This window comes from Podarcis gaigeae (genome assembly GCF_964106915.1).
Source record: "Podarcis gaigeae genome assembly, chromosome: 5".
Lineage (NCBI taxonomy): Eukaryota > Metazoa > Chordata > Lepidosauria > Squamata > Lacertidae > Podarcis > Podarcis gaigeae.
The window spans coordinates 16,435,143-16,453,324 of record NC_139681.1 but is presented as its reverse complement, the minus strand read 5'-3'; the positions used below and the strand labels follow the sequence as shown (position 1 = coordinate 16,453,324).

The 18,182-nt window shown below is 45.8% G+C and overlaps 1 protein-coding gene across 2 annotated transcripts in view; it reads right to left on the bottom strand.

The window, feature by feature from the left end:
* Nucleotides 1–14,882, bottom strand: part of VCL (vinculin) — an 81,999-nt gene extending 67,117 nt beyond the window's left edge. The window contains exon 1 of one of the 2 annotated variants that reach the window (XM_083738276.1): nt 14,347–14,882. In XM_083738276.1, the coding sequence (XP_083594402.1) occupies nt 14,347–14,514 (168 nt within the window). In that variant the 5' untranslated portion in view covers nt 14,515–14,882. The remainder of the gene's footprint in view (nt 1–14,346) is intronic. The other variant, XM_083738277.1, reaches the window with a different exon arrangement.
* Between the last annotated feature and the right edge of the window lie 3,300 nt (nt 14,883–18,182).

Genomic DNA, 18,182 nt, shown 5'->3' with positions numbered 1-18,182 from the left:
GGCTTTCTGGTGGTTCCCTTCCTGCGAGAAGGGAGGTTACAGGGAACCAGGCAGAGGGCCTTGTCGGTAGTGGCGCCCGCCCTGTGAAACGCCCTCCCATCAGATATCAAGGAAATAAACAACTATCTGACTTATAGAAGGCAGCCCTGTTTAGGGAAGTTTTTAATGTCTGCTGTTTTATTGTATTTTTTATATTTTGTTGGGAGCCGCCCAGAGTGCCTGGGGAAACCCAGCCAGATGGGCGGGGTATAAATAATAAATTGTTGTTGTTGTTGAATTGTAGAGTAGGAAGGGACCTCAAGGGTCATCAAGCCCAACCCCTGCAGTGCAGGAATCCTGCCCACAGCTGCCCCTGGTTGGGCTCGAACTACCAACCTTCTGGTTAACAGCAAAACACACTGACCCACTGTGCCACAGAGATGTAATGTTGCTGGTCAGGAGGGACAGGAACTTTGGCATGGTGGCCTCACAGCTTTGAAGCACACTTCCTGTAGACCTCTGATGAGTGACTACATTGCAAGGTTTTTGGAAGGTCTTGAAGGCTCATTTCTCAGAGCAAAGTTTTCAGCTTGGTCGGATATTATGCCTAAATAAGTTTCATTCTTGTTATTCTTGAAGTCACAACACTGAAACAAACTATCTCTATATTCATTTTAGCATTTGTAGCTCAAGGAACGGGAAACGTTTGCCAGGTTGGTGGCAAACAGCTGCCACAATGTAATCTGCAACTTGTTATCTACAGCTTAACTCTGAAGTACAGCTAGTTTCTGCACATTTTCCAGGAGAGGACACCTTCCTCCCCGACTCTGGAAGTTGAAAATGAGCAAGTTCAAGATGAATATTTCCACAACATCTAAATTAGCTCTGTGCACTTTGCACCCTAAAGTTAAGATCTGGAAAAAAGTAGCATCTTTTTAAAATAAAAACAAATGCACTCACTCGCCATAGATGGTGTAGCATCTACCTTTCCCAACTCTGGCCAATTTTACTTCCCTCCTCTCTGGCAGGAGCAAAAGAGGTGATCATGATGAAGCTCAGGAAGACCTTAATGTGTATCATTGTTTGGATCATCAGGACAAATTTATAAAAATGGGAGATGGAGGAAGCTGACAGAAGCAGCAGTTCTCAAATGCCCCACCAGAAAACTGTGGACAAGGGACACACACAACAGACGACTTAATAAACCTTTAGTTGTTGTTCTACAAATCATAACTCAATAATAACTGCAGCCTTGCCTTTGTCAGAGAATCATGGCGGAACTGGATTTCACCACTGCTTAGCAGAAAATCGCCGGCTACCAAGGCCAGCCAGAATTTGTGAATCCCACAGGAGGCTTACAACACTCGACAATCTCCATCACAAACAAGGATTGGCCCACAAAGTTCTATGCAACACTAATACATGTGTCACAGCTAGTGATGCAAACGCCTACATTTTGCAACAAGCCAACATGAGCTCTGTGAATGAAGGAACTTCCTCACAGAAGTAGCCAAGCTGTGGGGGGGGGGGGGGACTGCTAGCTCAACTATACAGATACTTGCAGAGATTAATTGTCTCTGAAGAAGAACACGCTATTAACCACTAATGCCACAAATAAACCTTCCCACCCTCCAGTGTGCAGCCTTCCCATGACGGGCTTTTGCAAAATCAGCAAATGCAATTACATCCTATCACTAAGCCACTACGAATGGGGGAAAGCACATGTTTAAGTGCACTATGCAGGTACAGTAACCCACAGGTATGTTAACTGACTGTTTTAAGGTGGAAGAGAAGCCACATTCTGCGGCTAATGCGTTCCTTCCCTCTGGTTTTAAAACCACAAGTGCTGCTTAGGGGGCTTGTGCGCAATACCCCACAAGTATTAGGGTGCAAGACTAAGCAAGAATCCCAGCTGGCCCAGAATGAATGCCACAATATTTCCTCACAGAAATAATGATTTTTACATATTGTTTTCTTTCTGCAGCAAATAATCTTGGGTACAGTTAACTACCAGCAACAATACTTATTGGGGCAAAAGCAACAGATCGTACCTTTTGACATAAATGCAGTCCATTGCATTTAGTTACCAATTCACAGAAACTATTCTCCTAGAACATTTGAGTGGTTTGTGGAATAATCAAATGCCTCATCCTTTGCCTCATGATCTCTATTAATTTATTTTTTTATTTTTTTAACAGTATTTCCCTCCCATGACAACCATGCTTCAAAAAAGGTCTGTATTAAGGAGTTCTCCACTATTCTAGCTAAAAGAAGTTTAGCTGCAAGTGTAGACCCCCATTAATGACTTTACTTCACAAATTCAAAACACATGAACCCATAATTGAGACATTTTTTTTGAGTTTATCAACCAATCAGCTCATTTGCCAGGCATTTCCGGAATATAACAACAACCAGACAGACTTGCATAAACTTTGCTTTCAGCCATGTTAAGAATGTCCTAGCATGGATGCAAAGGTTATTTTCCCACAGCAGGAACCACGGTCAAGATTCACAATTACAAAAATAGTAAGCCAGAAGGAGTGTTGATGACAGCCTTACAGAGAAACAAAAGGAGTTTAAAGACTAAAGCATTACTGAATTGTTCAGCTGAACTCGCATAGCAAAGAGTTTGGAGTAAGCTTGCAGTATAGCATTGGCTTCTGCTTCCACAAAGCCCAGTTCCATGTAGAGCAGGGGTAGGCAACCTAAGGCCCGTGGGCCAGATCCGGCCCAATCGCCTTCTAAATCCGGCCCGCAGATGGTCAGGGAATCAGCGTGTTTTTACATGAGTAGAACATGTCCTTTTATTTAAAATGTATCTCTGGGTTATTTGTGGGGCCTGCCTGGTGTTTTTACATGAGTAGAATGTGTGATTTTATTTAAAATGCATCTCTGAGTTATTTTGGGGGCATAGGAATTCATTCATTTCCCCCCCAAAAATATAGTCCGGCCCACCACATGCTCTGAGCGACGGTGGACCGGCCCACGGCTGAAAAAGGTTGCTGACCTCTGACGTAGAGCAAATCCTTTACGACTCAACAGATGCAGAGCAATTGCAATTTCCTTAATTGTTTCATTAACTCTCAACGAGATTTAGCCTCAAACTAGGACTGATAACCAGAAAAAGACTGCGTAAAATTCATACAGCCCGAGGGTGTGGACAGATCCCATGAATGGCTGAGGTCACCCAGCTGGGCATTTGGCATTTGACCTCACTGACTTGCTCAAAGCAGCCGGAAGAGACTTGGCCAAGAGGGCTGAAAAAGCGCAGAACGTTTCCTCGACATAATACATTGTACCAAGGAGTCTGAAGGAAGCCATTGTTAAGATCTTCAGTGAATTAGCCCTCTCTAAATTGCACGGTACTGGAAGATTTCAAGCCAGCCCACAAAATTCCCTTTCTAGGCAAGGTGGTGAACCAATTCCAGGGATTGCTTATACCACTTTATATTTTAAAGAGAACACCCCAAAGCGTTTTATACCACATTGAAAAATCAAATAAAACAATCCAGAATAAAGCGAATTCAAGCTTCAAGGAAAATATTTCAGATCCTTCTCTAAGTGACAATTTGCTTTCTCCATATTTATTTACCTACATAATTCATACAGCTGCCCCATAGCAGAAGTACTCCAGGAAGCCAGGGTGGTGTAGTGGTTAGCAGGGGTCAGCAAACCTTTTCAGCAGGGGGCCGGTCCACTGTCCCTCAGATTTTGGGGGGGGGGCAGACTATATTTTTTGTGGGGGGAATATATGAACGAATTCCTATGCCCCACAAATAACCCAGAGATGCATTTTAAATAAAAGCACACATTCTACTCATGTAAAAACACGCTGATTCCCAGACCGTCTGCGGCCCAGATTTAGAAGGCAATTGGGCCGGATCCAGCCCCCGGGCCTTAGTTTGCCTACCCATGGATTAAAGTGTCAGACTAGGACCTGGGAGATCAGGGTTCAAGTCCTCACTCAGTCATGAAGCTCAGTCACTGCCTCGTAACCTACCTCACAGGGTTGCTGTAGGGGTAGAGTGAACCATATATAAATGCCATAAATAACCTGCTTAAGAAAACTGGAAAGGCCAGCCAGATGGAGCCGTCCGGTTGACCAAGCTGGCATCGAGAGATTTCCACATGGTCGCAACTGGACCCGCACCAGTCGCAAAACGCACCTGGTGCCTGGCTAATTTCTAACATTGACTGGAACCAATAGTTAGCTACGATTAACACTAATGAAAGCTCTGTGTTAACAAGGCCTTAAGAACTAGTTAGCAAGCCCTGGTTAAGATGGAATCAGGGTTAATGTTAATCAGAGTTAAGTTTGCTAACCACAGTTAAAGTCAGATCATGCTTTGATTCCTTTAACATGGCCAAGGGCCACTCTATAATAGCACCCACACCCTTTACATCAGAGCAAATAGATAAGATCAGTATGGCGACATTAATCATCTGCCTTACTTTTAATAACTACTAGAAACATGTACTCACACGGTCCTTGGACAGCTATAATTATAAATCCGAAAGATCATGACCAGACCCTTCTCAACATTATCAGGCTTATTTTTAGATTACTTCCTGATAACAGCTACTTTTTCAGAGAAGTGTTAGACTCAGTGAAACAGTGATCTGAGTTGAAGAGTACACACATCTCTTTTAAGAGTTGGCGCTTTGGCGCAGAATATTTCTCAAAGCAATTAAAAGGCAGGTAGACAAGAGTGCATGAGCCTGTATGGCGCTCATGTGCTCCCACGTGGGAACATTATACTATGAAATAAAATAAAATAAAAAAAATAAATAAAAAATAATAATTTATTATTTATAGCCCACCCACCTGGCTGGGTTTCCCCAGCCACTGTGGGTGGCTCCCAACAGAATTAATGATACTAATAATAAAAAAGCAATAAAACAGCAGACATTAAAAACTTCCCTAAACAGGGTTGCCTTCAGATGTCTTCTAAAAGTCAGATAGCTGTTTATTTCCCTGACATCTGATGGGAGGGCGTTCCACAGGGCAGGTGCCACTACCGAGAAGGCCCTCTGCCTGGTTCCCTGTAACCTCACTTCTCACACGGAGGGAACCACCAGAAGGCCCTCATAGCTGGACCTCAGTGTCCGGGCTGAACGATGGGGGTGGAGACGCTCCTTCAGGTATATTGGGCTGAAGCCCAGTACTGCCTTGAAATCCAGCAAAGCCCAAAGTTTCCCTTGACAGAACGGTCTAAAATGCAGCGGCATGGTGGCAAAGTCTCTGAGAGCCAAACTAGAAACAATAGGGGTGGCTCCATTTATTAGCCCTGCATCTGAGATTCCTGCATCACAGGGGGTTGGGCTAGATGAACCTCAGGATCCCTTCCCTTCTGTGATTCTATGTATGAAGCAGTGCGGGCGAGCAGATCCAAACTCTCCCCCACCAGCCTGTTTTGTCTCTGTGTGGTTCCAATATAAGAAGTGTACCAAACTGGGGAGCGGAGTACCAGTGACAACAGAACGCAGGAATGCAAGGCGGGGGAAAGTTCGGCTCCCCTCGTCTCCCTGCCTTTATTGATGTAAAAATTGGAAGCCACCCCCTGCTTTAATCCAGAACATGGAAAACATATGATTCAACAAGCATGGATACTGGTGTCATGTCAGCTTTGGTCCTCTGGGGAAGGGGAAAGCAGAGGAAGAGATCACTGCCTCTGGAGGAGTTTGGCGACAGAGCTACATCTATGTTATTGGTGGTGGAGCAACAAGAGCTATAGCTCCAGAAGGCCTTTGTCCTGGGAGCAGAACTTCCCTCTTGACTGCTAAAGGAGAGAGACTTCTCCCTCTCCCTCCAGAGGCTGCATTATTCCAGCTGCCGCAAAGAGACAATTAGGTGAGTAATTAAATTTTCCTTCACTTGTTTATGATCAAGGACTTGCCGAGGGAAACACTAATTTACTAGAACCTTCTCCCTCTGATAGAAGCCACATTCAGCAGAAAAGGCTTCTGTTTTCCTCTAAAGCAGCTGCTTGCTCAAGAAATTTCTTGCCTCCTCAAGAACAGGACCAGTACTCTGAACAGCGTACTACTTAAGAAGAGTCTCTGAAGCAAGGCTGTCTGAAGTGGTTTAGAAATTGGACGTACCCCAAAACAGTACATTCTTTTGTTGACTTCTGGATACACAGGCAGAGGTCAATCCCAATGCAAGCTCTTCGAAACGGTGGCATAATCAATAAGGTTAACACCGCCAGCCAATCACTAATTCCATAAGATTTAAAGAGCAATATCAAAACTACGGGACGCGGGTGGCGCTGTGGGTTAAACCACAGAGCCTAGGACTTGCCAATCAGAAGGTCAGCAGTTCGAATCCCCATGACGGGGTGAGCTCCCGTTGCTCGGTCCCTGCTCCTGCCAACCTAGCAGTTCAAAAGCACATCAAAGTGCAAGTAGATAAATAGGTACCACTCTGGCGGGAAGGTAAACGGCGTTTCCATGCACTGCTCTGGTTCGCCAGAAGCAGCTTAGTCATGCTGGCCACATGACCCAGAAGCTGTACGCCGGCTCCCTCGGCCAATAAAGAGAAATGAGCGCCGCAACCCCAGAGTCGGTCACGACTTAATGGTCATTGGACTTAATGGTCAGGGGACCTTATTATCAAATCTACAGAGTCCAGACAGGTTATATATATCGGTGCTGGGAGCAACACACACCCGACCCGACCCTCCCATGCATGAATGGAAAGCAGCTCCTTGCAGACACAGAGGAGGGAAGAGAATACTTTCTTCCAACAACATCCTCAGGGGGTGGGGGCAAGCTTGCAGGACTGCTGGGGTTCAGAAGGTATATGGAATTACTTCTGGTAAAAGGAAATAGATGAGTCCATGTGTGCAAACAAATACTGCTTAGAATCTCATCCAGCCTGCCAATTATAATTTATGAACGGAGTACAACCAATTTTTAAAGAGAGATCTAGTGCTGACCACTTAAAGGGGGTAAGCTCCATTAAATGCAATGGGACTTGTAGTGTATAGGATTACACAGTTGGTGGCTGTATGGTATTTCCTCACTAAATCTGACTAGCATAGCCAACGTGCCCCAAACCTTTTAATAAGTGCAACTATCCCATACGACGCAAGAATGAATACCAGATTACTGTGTTCATTTCATACAGGATTTCAGGTTCCTGACCTCTAAAATTAAGATTCAAGTCAAAGTGAGTTATAGTCCAACAACATCGTCTAAGGAGAAAAAGAATGAAACCCATTCATGACTGCCACCAGCTTCGTGCTAAACAAAGGTAAAGGTAAAGGTACCCCTGACCGTTAGGTCCAGTTGCAGACAACTCTGAGGTTGCACGTTCATCTCGCTCTATAGGCCAAGGGAGCTGGCGTTTGTCCGCAGACAGCTTCTGGGTCATGTGGCCAGCATGACTAAGTTGCTTCTGGCGAAAACAGAGCAGCGCACAGAAATACTGTTCACCTTCCCACTGTAGCGGTACCTATTTATCTACTTGCACTTTGACGTGCTTTCGAACTGCTAGGTTGGCAGTAGCAGGGACCGAGCAACGGGAGCTCACCCCGTCGCAGGGATTAGAACCACCGACCTTCTGATCGGCAAGCCCAAGAGGCTCAGTCGTTTAGACCACAGCACCACCTGCATCCCTTCGTGCTAAATAATCAGACCTAAATGAAAAGAGTAATAGTTTGGAACTTGGTTTTTCGTTTTAAAATCAAGATGCACTACATTTGGCAGAACACCCATATCAGAAGTTCAAAACTGAATTAAAACAACATGTGATGTGTTGCAAAAGTTGTATGTTCCAGTTTTTATTATAGTTCTTAGGTTTAATTTCCTAACTCAACTGCATTCCCCTTCAAATGAAATTCCACATCTCAGATTTCAGTCATCTTAAATAATAAATGCTACTTTATGCCCTGAAGCACTACCACAAGGGAAACTCCACGCTTAGCAAACGTTGGAGTACTGTAAATGCTGAAAACACACCTACCATCAAGAAAAGAAAGATAAAGAAGTTAATTTTACATCGGTTTGCACATACATGTGCATATGTCTTTGACCGTAGTTCAGATTAAAACATGATTTATTTATTTATTTTAAAGGGGGGGGGTGCCAAGTTCAATGTTGCAATTAAACAACATTTATCTATCATTGATATATCCTCCCCTCCCCCCCAAAAAACCCTCAAAGCAATTATTTGAATAGTCTTGCACATCTTTTCCCAACCTGGTGCCATACGGATGTTGTTGGACTACAACTCCCATCAACCCAAGCCAGCGTGGCCAGTGGTCAGAGATCATGGAAGTCCAACAACTGTTGGAAGGGAATAGTTTAAAGGTGGCTGTACTTGTATAATAGAATACTGTCATGTAACAAGAGTGTTTGCAAATACAGTGGTACCTTGGTTTACAACCATAATCCGTTCCAGAGCTACGTTTGTAAACCAAGACAGGTTGTAACCCAAGGCGCACTTTTGCCAATGGGACCTCCCAAAACAATTTGTTCGTAATCCCCCCCAAAATGGGTTGTAATCCAAAAAAAGGTTGCAAACCGGGACACACACTTCCAGGTTTGACGTGTTTGTAATCCAAAACGTATGCAAACCAAGACATAAGCAAAGCAAGGTACCACTGTATTGGTTTGCTTTGGCCCTTAGCAAAATCATGGCCGGTGTGAGTTTTGAACTTACACTCAGATTACCTTCTTTATAAGTGAAATCCTAAAATGAGAGGAAGTAAGGCCCACTGAACTCAGTGCAATTTACACGTGAGTAAACACACTTAGGATAGCTCTGTTAGCACTATCCTAAATCAGCTCCTGATGCACATCAAAGGAATGAAGTGTTTTTAGCCGGTCAATCCAATCCTACCCTGCCACACTCAAACACACACACTTCAGCAAGAATAACACAAGCAGAAGTTTTCAACACAAGAGCTAAAGCATTATCCTACCCCTTACTAAACTTTTGCAGTGAAGCACAGAATTAATTTCAATTAACAAACAGCCCCAAGCCCAGATATCCAATGCACGGAGACCTCATTAAATTTGTATGTTTGAAAGCAGAAAACCAAAGGGTTAAAAAGTGACAAGAGCTCTTCTTCCCGGACTTGAATTCATGAAAAGTGATCCAACCTGTTTATCCCCCACTTGCAATTTAAAAAGTTGGCTTCCGAAAGAAATTGGTTCAGTATGGCTCCCTCAAGAGATTAGCACTGGTTTCTGAACATCAACAATACTGAGCTATGATACAGTGGCAGAACACATCGTGGTAAAACGTAACCTCAGCATCCGTTCAGAAATAAATGCTGCTAACATGCCAACAACATTGCAATCCAGCCTCACACAAGCTATAAACTTTGCAGGTCAAAGAAAGTTGGCGGTTTGTTTCCCCTGCACCGACAGATGCAACAAACCAACCACATGCAAGAGAAAATCGCATATAAGAAAATCAGTTCTAACCACTTCACCGCTAAGGAAAAGTAACTGGCAGTATAATGTAGGAACAAGCTCCACCCACCACCTGCTATCACAGAAACTGATAGAAAATATGCGTAATATTCAGAATCGGAATCTACAAACTGTGCCATATTACTGGCATTTAGATACCAACAAGATGAAATAAGAACATAAGAAGAATTTGATGGATCAGGCCAATGGCCATCCAATCCAGCATCTTGGTCTCACAGTGGCTAACACCAATAAAATTACAATAAAACATAATGGGGGGGGGAGAGAAACAAACAAACAAAAACCAGTTTATTAAAATACAGGTTAAAATTTAAAACGCAGCCTCATTTTAATAGTAGCCCATAAATCAAAACCATAAGGGGCAGGTAAACATAAGAGTCAGACTGAGTCCAAACCAAAGGCCAGGTGGAACAGCTCTGTCTTACAGGCCCTAGTCTCTTGTGACAGAGCGTTCCACTAAGTCGGGGCCAGTACTGAAAAGGCCCTGGCCCTAGTTGAGACCAATCTAACCACCTTGCAACTTGGGACCTCCAAAGTGTTGTCATTTGTAGACCTTAAGGTCCTCCGCTGGGCATACCAGGAGAGGCGGTCCCGTAGGTACGAGGGTCCTAGGCCACAGAGGGCTTTAAAGGTCAAAACCAGCACCTTAGACCTGACGCTGTACTCCACTGGGAGCCAGTGCAGTTGGTAAAGCACTGGATGAATGTGATCTGCACAGGAGCCCTCTCCCCTCACATGATTTCCAGCAACTGGTATTTTTGAACACTGCTGCCTTTCCAACTGTGGAGGAGGAGCATAGGCTAGTAGCCACCGATAGCCCTCTCCTCCAGGAATTTTTCTGATCCTCTTTTAAAGCTGTCCAAGTTGGTGGCCAATAGATTCCAAAACGAATTCTGGTGCCGTGAGGTTGTAAGCAACTGTTGCATTTAGGGCTGTTGAACTATCCGTCTAATTAACCGCACGCACAAAAACCAATCGATATGAAAGGATTTACAACTCTGCAGAAGACACAGATGGTGTGGGCTTGAACTGAAAATATGCACCAAGCACCATTGGGCTTTTTAAATGCGAGAGATCCCTCCCCCTTGCAAAAGAATGCACAGAGAGAATGTGTGTCAGATATGTAGCATGATGAAGTAAGCAGGGGCAGTATATGAAGGGGAAACAAGAGTTCTCAATGGGCAACAATAGGGAGGCAGGGGGAGAATCCTGCATGAACTCCATGGAGAAAAAGTGGAGAAAGAACAATACATACACAGGACTCAGCTATACAGTTGCAAATAAAACGTTTTTAAGTGGGTTTTAAGTGCAATACACAATGTGACACTAGATGGCAGTGGTGAGCCTTATGGCAAATTCAATGTATTTTTTAAAACACCTTTTTAAAAAAGCATTTTCATATGTGTGTAGATCCCACCACAGTCTACCTGAAGAAAACGGGAGAACTGGAGAACGCACAAGCACTATATTACCTACCAACCCTGGTGGTTGGCAACTGTCCAATACAATATTTTGGGATTCGGGGATGTTTTCTGCAGCTGTTCCACTTGCCATTCGCTTCTATCTGCCTGGAAGGGGACTGTGGGAAAAGCTGGAAAGGAGAGTGGGGAATGCGTGCCAAGATCAGAAGTCACAGAGCCTGAAGCTTCAAAGGAACAGTAGCTCAAGTAAGCATCATAGAACGAATGTCGTGGATCCATAACAGTGTCGTTTATTCTCACTCGCAAGGGAAAGGTGTAATAAGGACATGGAAGGACTTGTCAATGAAAGGGCAGGAATGCAAAGGGGGAACCCTACACCCAGCCGCCCACAGTGAAACTGATCTAACACAGGAAAACAGTTTGTAAACTGGAATCTTCCGTTTGCTGCCACTGCTAACTGGCTGCGGAAAATTAATTGGTTGGGTATTATCTCTGATCATTGAGTTTCCTAAATCTTTTTAAAGATGCAGTAAGGGGAAAGGCACTGTTTGGACCTGAAAGGATAGAAACTTTATCAAAACAAAGTGGTGATTCAGAGTATCTAAGGCAGGGGTCAGCAAACTTTTTCAGCAGGGGGCCGGTCCACTGTCCCTCAGACCTTGTGGGGGGCCGGACTATATTTCGAAGGAAAAATGAACGAATTCCTATGCCCCACAAATAACCCAGAGATGCATTTTAAATGAAAGGACACATTCTACTCATGTAAAAACACCAGTCAGGCCCCACAAATAACTCAGAGATGAATTTTAAATAAAAGCACATATTCTACTCATGTAAAAGCACACTGATTCCCGGACTGTCCATGGACCGGATTTAGAAGGTGATTGGGCCAGATCCGGTCCCTGGGCGTTAGTTTGTCTAAATTTGTCTAAGGCCTAAGGAAGGGGAAAGGGGTAGAACAGTCAGGCTGAGGGCTGGTCAAGGCGGATTTGAAGGGAACAACACTGTTACTGCAGGAGCAGACGTACATATGAGGTACAACACACTAGAAGAAGTCCAAGGGCTTCCTTTGGGACCAGGACAACGATTTAGAGGCGATGGAAAGTTGGAAAGTTGAGGGCAATGCAGGGACATGCAGGGAAGGGGAATAAATGGGAGGAGGGGCAGCTGTGCAGTCTGTTCCTTGTTTCCAGATTCCTCAGCACCACAGAGCATGCTCTCAAAGAAAATGACCCCCAGCCCAGCATTCGCAACAGTTTTAGAAGTCTGGCCTGGTATCAAGTAACAGGTAAAAAGGTAAAGGACCCCTGGAAGGTTAAGTCCAGTCAAAGGCGGCTATGGGGTTGCGGCACTCATCTAGCTTTCAGGCATTTGTCCACAGACAGCTTTCCGGGTCATGTGGGCAGCATGACTAAACCGCTTCTGGCGCAACGGGACACCATGACAGGTGCCAGAGCGCACGGAAATGCTGTTTACCTTCCTGCCACAGTGGTACCTATTTATCTACTTGCACTGGAGTGCTTTCGAACTGCTAGGTTGGCAGGAGCTGAGACAGAGCAACAGGAGCTCACCCCACCGCGGGGATTCGAGCCGCCAACCTTCTGATCGGTTTAGACCACAGCGCCACCCGACTGCCCCCACCAAGCAGCAATGCTAAGGGGCAAAGGGGGTGGGGTGGGAACAGCGAGAGAGTGATGCCGCCCCTCTGTTATTTTATTTTTTAAAAAACCTTCACAGAAACACAAGAAAACATTATGCCAATAATACATTTCCACTGTCATAGCTGGCGAAGACCGTGCAGGAAAGATGTGGGTCAGGGAACCGGGGCATCACCATTCAGAGGCGGCATCAGAAAATGGTGCAATCCACTACACAGCACAGTTGGTAAAGCACGAGGCTCTAAATGTCAAGGTTGTGGATTCAAGTCCCACGTGGGGGCAAAAGATTTCTGCCTTGCACGGGGTTTGGCTAGATGACCCCTGGTGTCCCTTCCAACTCTATGATACTATAAAAAGCAAGCCTTGCCAGAAAGCCGGAGTGGGGGCACACAATGGAAAGGGTCATAGTTCAGCGGCAGAGTATCTGCCCATGTGCAGAAGGTTTGACTTCCCACCCCACCCCAACATCTCCAAGTAGGGCCAGGAGAGGTCAACGTCTTAAACCCTGGATTCAGTGTAAGGGAATACTAAGCTATGTAGGTTAAGGATACAACTCAGCATAACAGTAGCTTCCGACATTCCTAAGAGGAGGAAGTAAGAGAGCCAGGAGGCGATTGCAAGATGGCATGTGGAGCATTCTCTCTTTGCAGAAGAGGGGGGAAATGCAGAGTTTGAGAAGAACACACACCCAGGACTGGGACGTATTCAGATCCTATCTACCTTCAGCAAGGAATTCACAGAAATAACTTTGAACGATACCTGTTGGGCTTACTTTTAAGTGTTTCATAAAACATGGAGATCTATAAATGAAACTATTCTGGTCTGCCAAGGTATGGGAAACAGCTCTTTAAGGAAAAATTAACTCATAAGTTACTGGTCTTGAGAAGCCAACACAAGGAGGACAAATTTCTATTTGGTTATGATTTAATAGTGCATTATCACTAACCAAGAACATGAACAATAACCTCCTCCAGCTTTCAAATATATTTGGCTGCTTTAATTGGCTAGCACTCTTTGAGGCGGCGCCTTTACGGTTATCCAGGGATAGTTTTAGGTTATATTCTGAGAGTTATGATTAACACACCCCGTTAAGGTCCTGTTGAGGTATTTATATCCCTAGCTTCTTCTGCTATCAAAAATACGGCTATTACTCTGTATTCTTTTGATTCCGTAAGCTTTGTGAATCATATTCTGAATCACCCGGCCTGCTGCCCTATGATCCCTGTTCGACTTTAAACTCAACTAAAATTAACTTTAAACAAACTATTGCTTTAAAGCAAAGCAAAGCAAGTTTGGGTGTGTCAAGCGACTAAACGGGAGTTTGATAAGGAGGAGGAAGGCAGAAGGGGAGACTTTTCAGGAAGCCTTGGAAGGAATTTTTCCTCCCTCCTTCCTTTTTTGCTGGGTGGAGGGAAGAGAAGACCTTTTAACCTGGAAAATCAACATGGGACAGCTCAGCCATTTCCCAGCCAGTGAGGCAAGACCAGGAACACACCAAGGGGATTAATCAAGACTCCTCCTGCAGTGACAACTTCGTGGCTGCCAGAACTTTTTCTTGCATTCCCTAAACACTCTTTTTTTTTTTTTTGCGGGGGTTGGGGGCTTAAGGTGGGGCCCGATTGAAGTTTGCTGGGACACACAGAGAGAGACAAACACTCCGCCATCAAACAGGCAGCCAAGCTCCCTAATGCAGTTTTTGCATTAGGGAGCTTTGGGAGAGCAAGAGGCTTGGGTGTGTATTTTCATTTCGCGTTTCTTCCGCAATGAAATTAAGAATACCGAGCCTCCCAGGCAGGCAGGCAGGCAGGCAGGCAAGCAAGCTGGCTCTGTCTCTCTCAACTCACCCGGACCAGGTTGCTCACGGCGGATTGCACGGCGGCCACGGGAGCGGTGAGATCCGGGATGGCCTTGCCGTCCACCTCGCCCTCTTCGTGCATGATGACCAGGTGGGAGATCTGCTGCGCCACCGGCTCCAGGATACTCTCGATCGTGCGGGTGTGGAAGACGGGCATGGTTGCTCAGGTTCCCACGACGGTGCAGAGGAGAAGCAATAGATTTATGTAACTTCTGCGAGTGAAAAGCGGGCAGTTCCCCCCAGGTTTGGAACAAAACTGGCTGAAAATATATATATAGGTTTATCTCCTTCTTTTTCTCCACCCCACCCAGCTCCCTTGAAGAAGTCTCCGCGGACGCCCAGCCTCTCCCGCAGCGCCTTCCCAACTCCTCGCCCGGCAGCGCAGACTGACGCCCCTTCTGCAGGCAGGCGGCGCTTTTCAGCCGGCGCAGCCTAACCCGTTCCCTGCCCTTCCCTTGCATTCCTCCTGCAACCCTGGGCAGAAGGGGACCGTCTGTCCCCGCCTCCTCCCCTCCTCGGCCAATGATGGAAGGCCAACCCTCCTTTCATTGGAGGAGCGCCCGCGTCGATCTGCATTCCGACTCCACCCCCTGGGTCCTCCCTGCCCTCGCCTTCTCCTCCCCCCCCTCCCTCCACCTTTTCTCTTTCCAGCTCTCCTGCCCAAAGGAGGTTTGGTTGCTCCGACACTGGTTTTCCCAGCGTTGGAGGTGACGTCAGACATTCTGGAGTCCATATAAGGAGATGGTGAAAGCCAGGGCGTTTGTGGGGGGAGAGGAGGATTCCACAGCGGGGGACGACCCCTCCCCTCCTCCCCCTCCCCCGCGCGCATCCCTATCCCTACTTAAGGCTCCTTCGGAAGCATATAGCTTACTTGTAGCCTCAGAGGCTGGTTCCATGCGCATATACTTGGAAAGATGAGTTTCCAACTACTTTTGATGGACCAAGAGGATTCCAGCCCTTCTGTGCAGGGAAACAATTATTGGGAGTAATATGGAGCGCAGAGAGTGTGGCAGAACCGGGGCAGATCATGTTCTTGCCAGTACCAACACTCCTCCCAATAAGTCAAAAATTTAAGTTTATTTGTTGTGGCGACCATATTGAAACTTATTTGGGGGGGGGTCTACATTTTAACATACAGTGGTACCTCAGGTTACGTACTTAATTCATTCTGGAGGTCTGTACTTATCCTGAAACTGTTCTTAACCTGAAGCACCACTTTCGCTAATGGGGCCTCCTGCTGCCGCCGCGCCGCCGGAGCTCGATTTCCGTTCTCATCCTGAGGCAAAGTTCTTAACCTGGAGCACTATTTCTGGGTTAGCGGAGTCTGTAACCTGAAGCGTATGTAACCTGAAGCGTATGTAACCCGAGGTACCACTGTACATGTGTATTACATTGTATTTCAACAGTGGATCTCTGCATATTTTGCACAACGTGCACAGAATACTTTTATTTCCTTTTTGGATGAAATGACCAGGATGGTTGCAACAACAAAGTCAGACTTTGTATAATAAGCACGGGTATTGTGCAAGTCGGCCTGCCTGGTGGTAAAGGGGGCCGGCAATAATGAGGCGAGTTAGGGTGCCAACTCTCTTGACGGGTTGCGCTGGCACGGGGTCGGTGCATTTATTGATGCACAGGAACTGGGCAAATGCTTTACCCACAGCAACCGCTGTAGCTATTTTGGTCATTATCGCTGAGTAAATACGTGCTAGATTGGGCTGGACAGCAGCAATCTTCAGCTGCTACAGTCATCCTACATACTTTAAATCTGTTTGCTCTGAAAATATGTTGTGGGTTTGCCCCCCTTTTATAGACTCACAGAATCGTAGAATTGGAAGGTACCCTGAAAGTCATTTAGTCCAACCCACTGCAATGCAGGGATCTCAACTAAAGTAAAAAGTCGATCTTGGCTGTTAAACTGGACCTGAGTGCGCATTATTCCAAGGAAAGGGGTTCCTTAATGTCTGTATTTAGTCTTGCACTGGGAAATGGAATTATATTCACTTAGTCTGTTTCAGCTGGGCCGGCCAAGCTGTCTTCTCAATAGGCCAAAGCTACTCTTTTGGACTTGAACGGGAACTCGACAGTATCAGTATCTCTTAAAGCTAAGTGCTACCCATCTTCCTGTCAGTTTTTTATAAAACCGCACATGCCATAGCAGGAAGGGAGGGGCTGTAAAACCACTTCCCTCTTTGCTGGATGCCTTTGAAGAAATGACTTGCAGTAATATTTACATTAATGTGGCACGGGTAACGCTGATGTGCCACCTTTTACAACAAATTTATGTCAAGGAGTTGCAGAGACCCGAGAATCTTCCTTTGATGCGTGGATGACTGACCATTGCGCCATAACGGAATTTCCGTGTTTGGCAGGAGAACTGCTGTATTTCCCCTTCTGTACCCCAATCATTAGCTAAATCCTGGCCTTCATTAATTATGAACATTCACCAGCATCCTAGAATTATGAGCACCTTTGCACCCCCAGACTCTGGTATGCTGGATCGACAACAATATGGCAGGGAGCTGCCACAGGCTAGCCAAAGGAGGACGGTAGGCAAGTTGCTGCTTATGAATCATACAGAGTAGTTTTATACTCACATTGCAATCGAAGATATCGGCTGCGGGACTGCCATATCCAGTGTGTGCTCAGCCTGGAAGCGGAGGGGGGGGAAACATACAGCCAAACATTAAAGAGCATCCCAGGACCCATCAACAAGGGACTGTGCCATCAGCAAAGCCCATATGCCACTAACACATAAAGTAGACAATGAATTTGTGAGAATGAGCACACACCCAGCACAAAGCCGTATGAAAGCAGCTGTGGAAAGCACGAGGGTCTGTGGGTTGGTGTGATGGGGTTTAAAGGAATCTTAGAAGTGCTACCCCATTCCCCAGCTGGGTAGCACTGACACTGATCCTAGGGCCAGCCCTGTGCCTAGGCAGAGGGAGGCAGCTGCCTCAGGCAACAGATGCTGCTGGAGGACACGCAGCCTATCTGCTGCATCCACCTAAGCTAACCATTGGCCATCAGGTGCAAAAGGAGTGTATAGTCCATGGACAGTGTGTGGAGAAAGGTTCAATTGCCAGGGCCGTCAGCTCCTGTATCCAGAATTGGTACGTATGTGTGGAATCTTGCTGTTCATCTTAAGCAGCCAATGTCTTTGACCAGCCCTGCTCTCAGGTGTGTGACAGCATGGCAAGCCTGAGGCAAAAGAGGAGACTAGAATACCTCAAAGACCACCTCTCCCCATATGAACTGCCCCGGAGCCTGAAGTCACCCTTCTTTATGTGCCTCCTCCACGTGAGGTCTGGAAGGTGGCAACACAAGAACAGGCCTTTTCCGTGGTGGCTCCCTGTTTGTGGAGTGCTCTCCCCAGAGAGCCTCGCCTGGCACCTTCATTATGAACCTTTAGGAGCCAGGTTAAAACATTCCTTTTCAACCAGGCCTTTGGCTGATTGACATTCGATGTCCTTTTAAAAGAGGTGGGGGGGGGTTATTGGTTTTGTTCTGTTCTTATTTTTTATTATACCTTTTGTGTTCTTTATGTTGTGACCTGCACCGAGATCTACGGATGTAGGGCAGATACAAATTTAATAAATAAGATAGCATAGCATCCTATCCAAATTCCACATACATAAACCAATTGGACTGACAATTGAATCTTCAGTGTTGCCTACCCTACAACATTTCTCTGATGAAAATAGGGATGTCCTATACAACAACAACAACAACAACAACAACATACCCTGTCCATCTGTCTAGGTTGCCCCAGCCACTCTGGGCAGCTTCCAACATATATAAAAATATAATAAAACATTAAACATT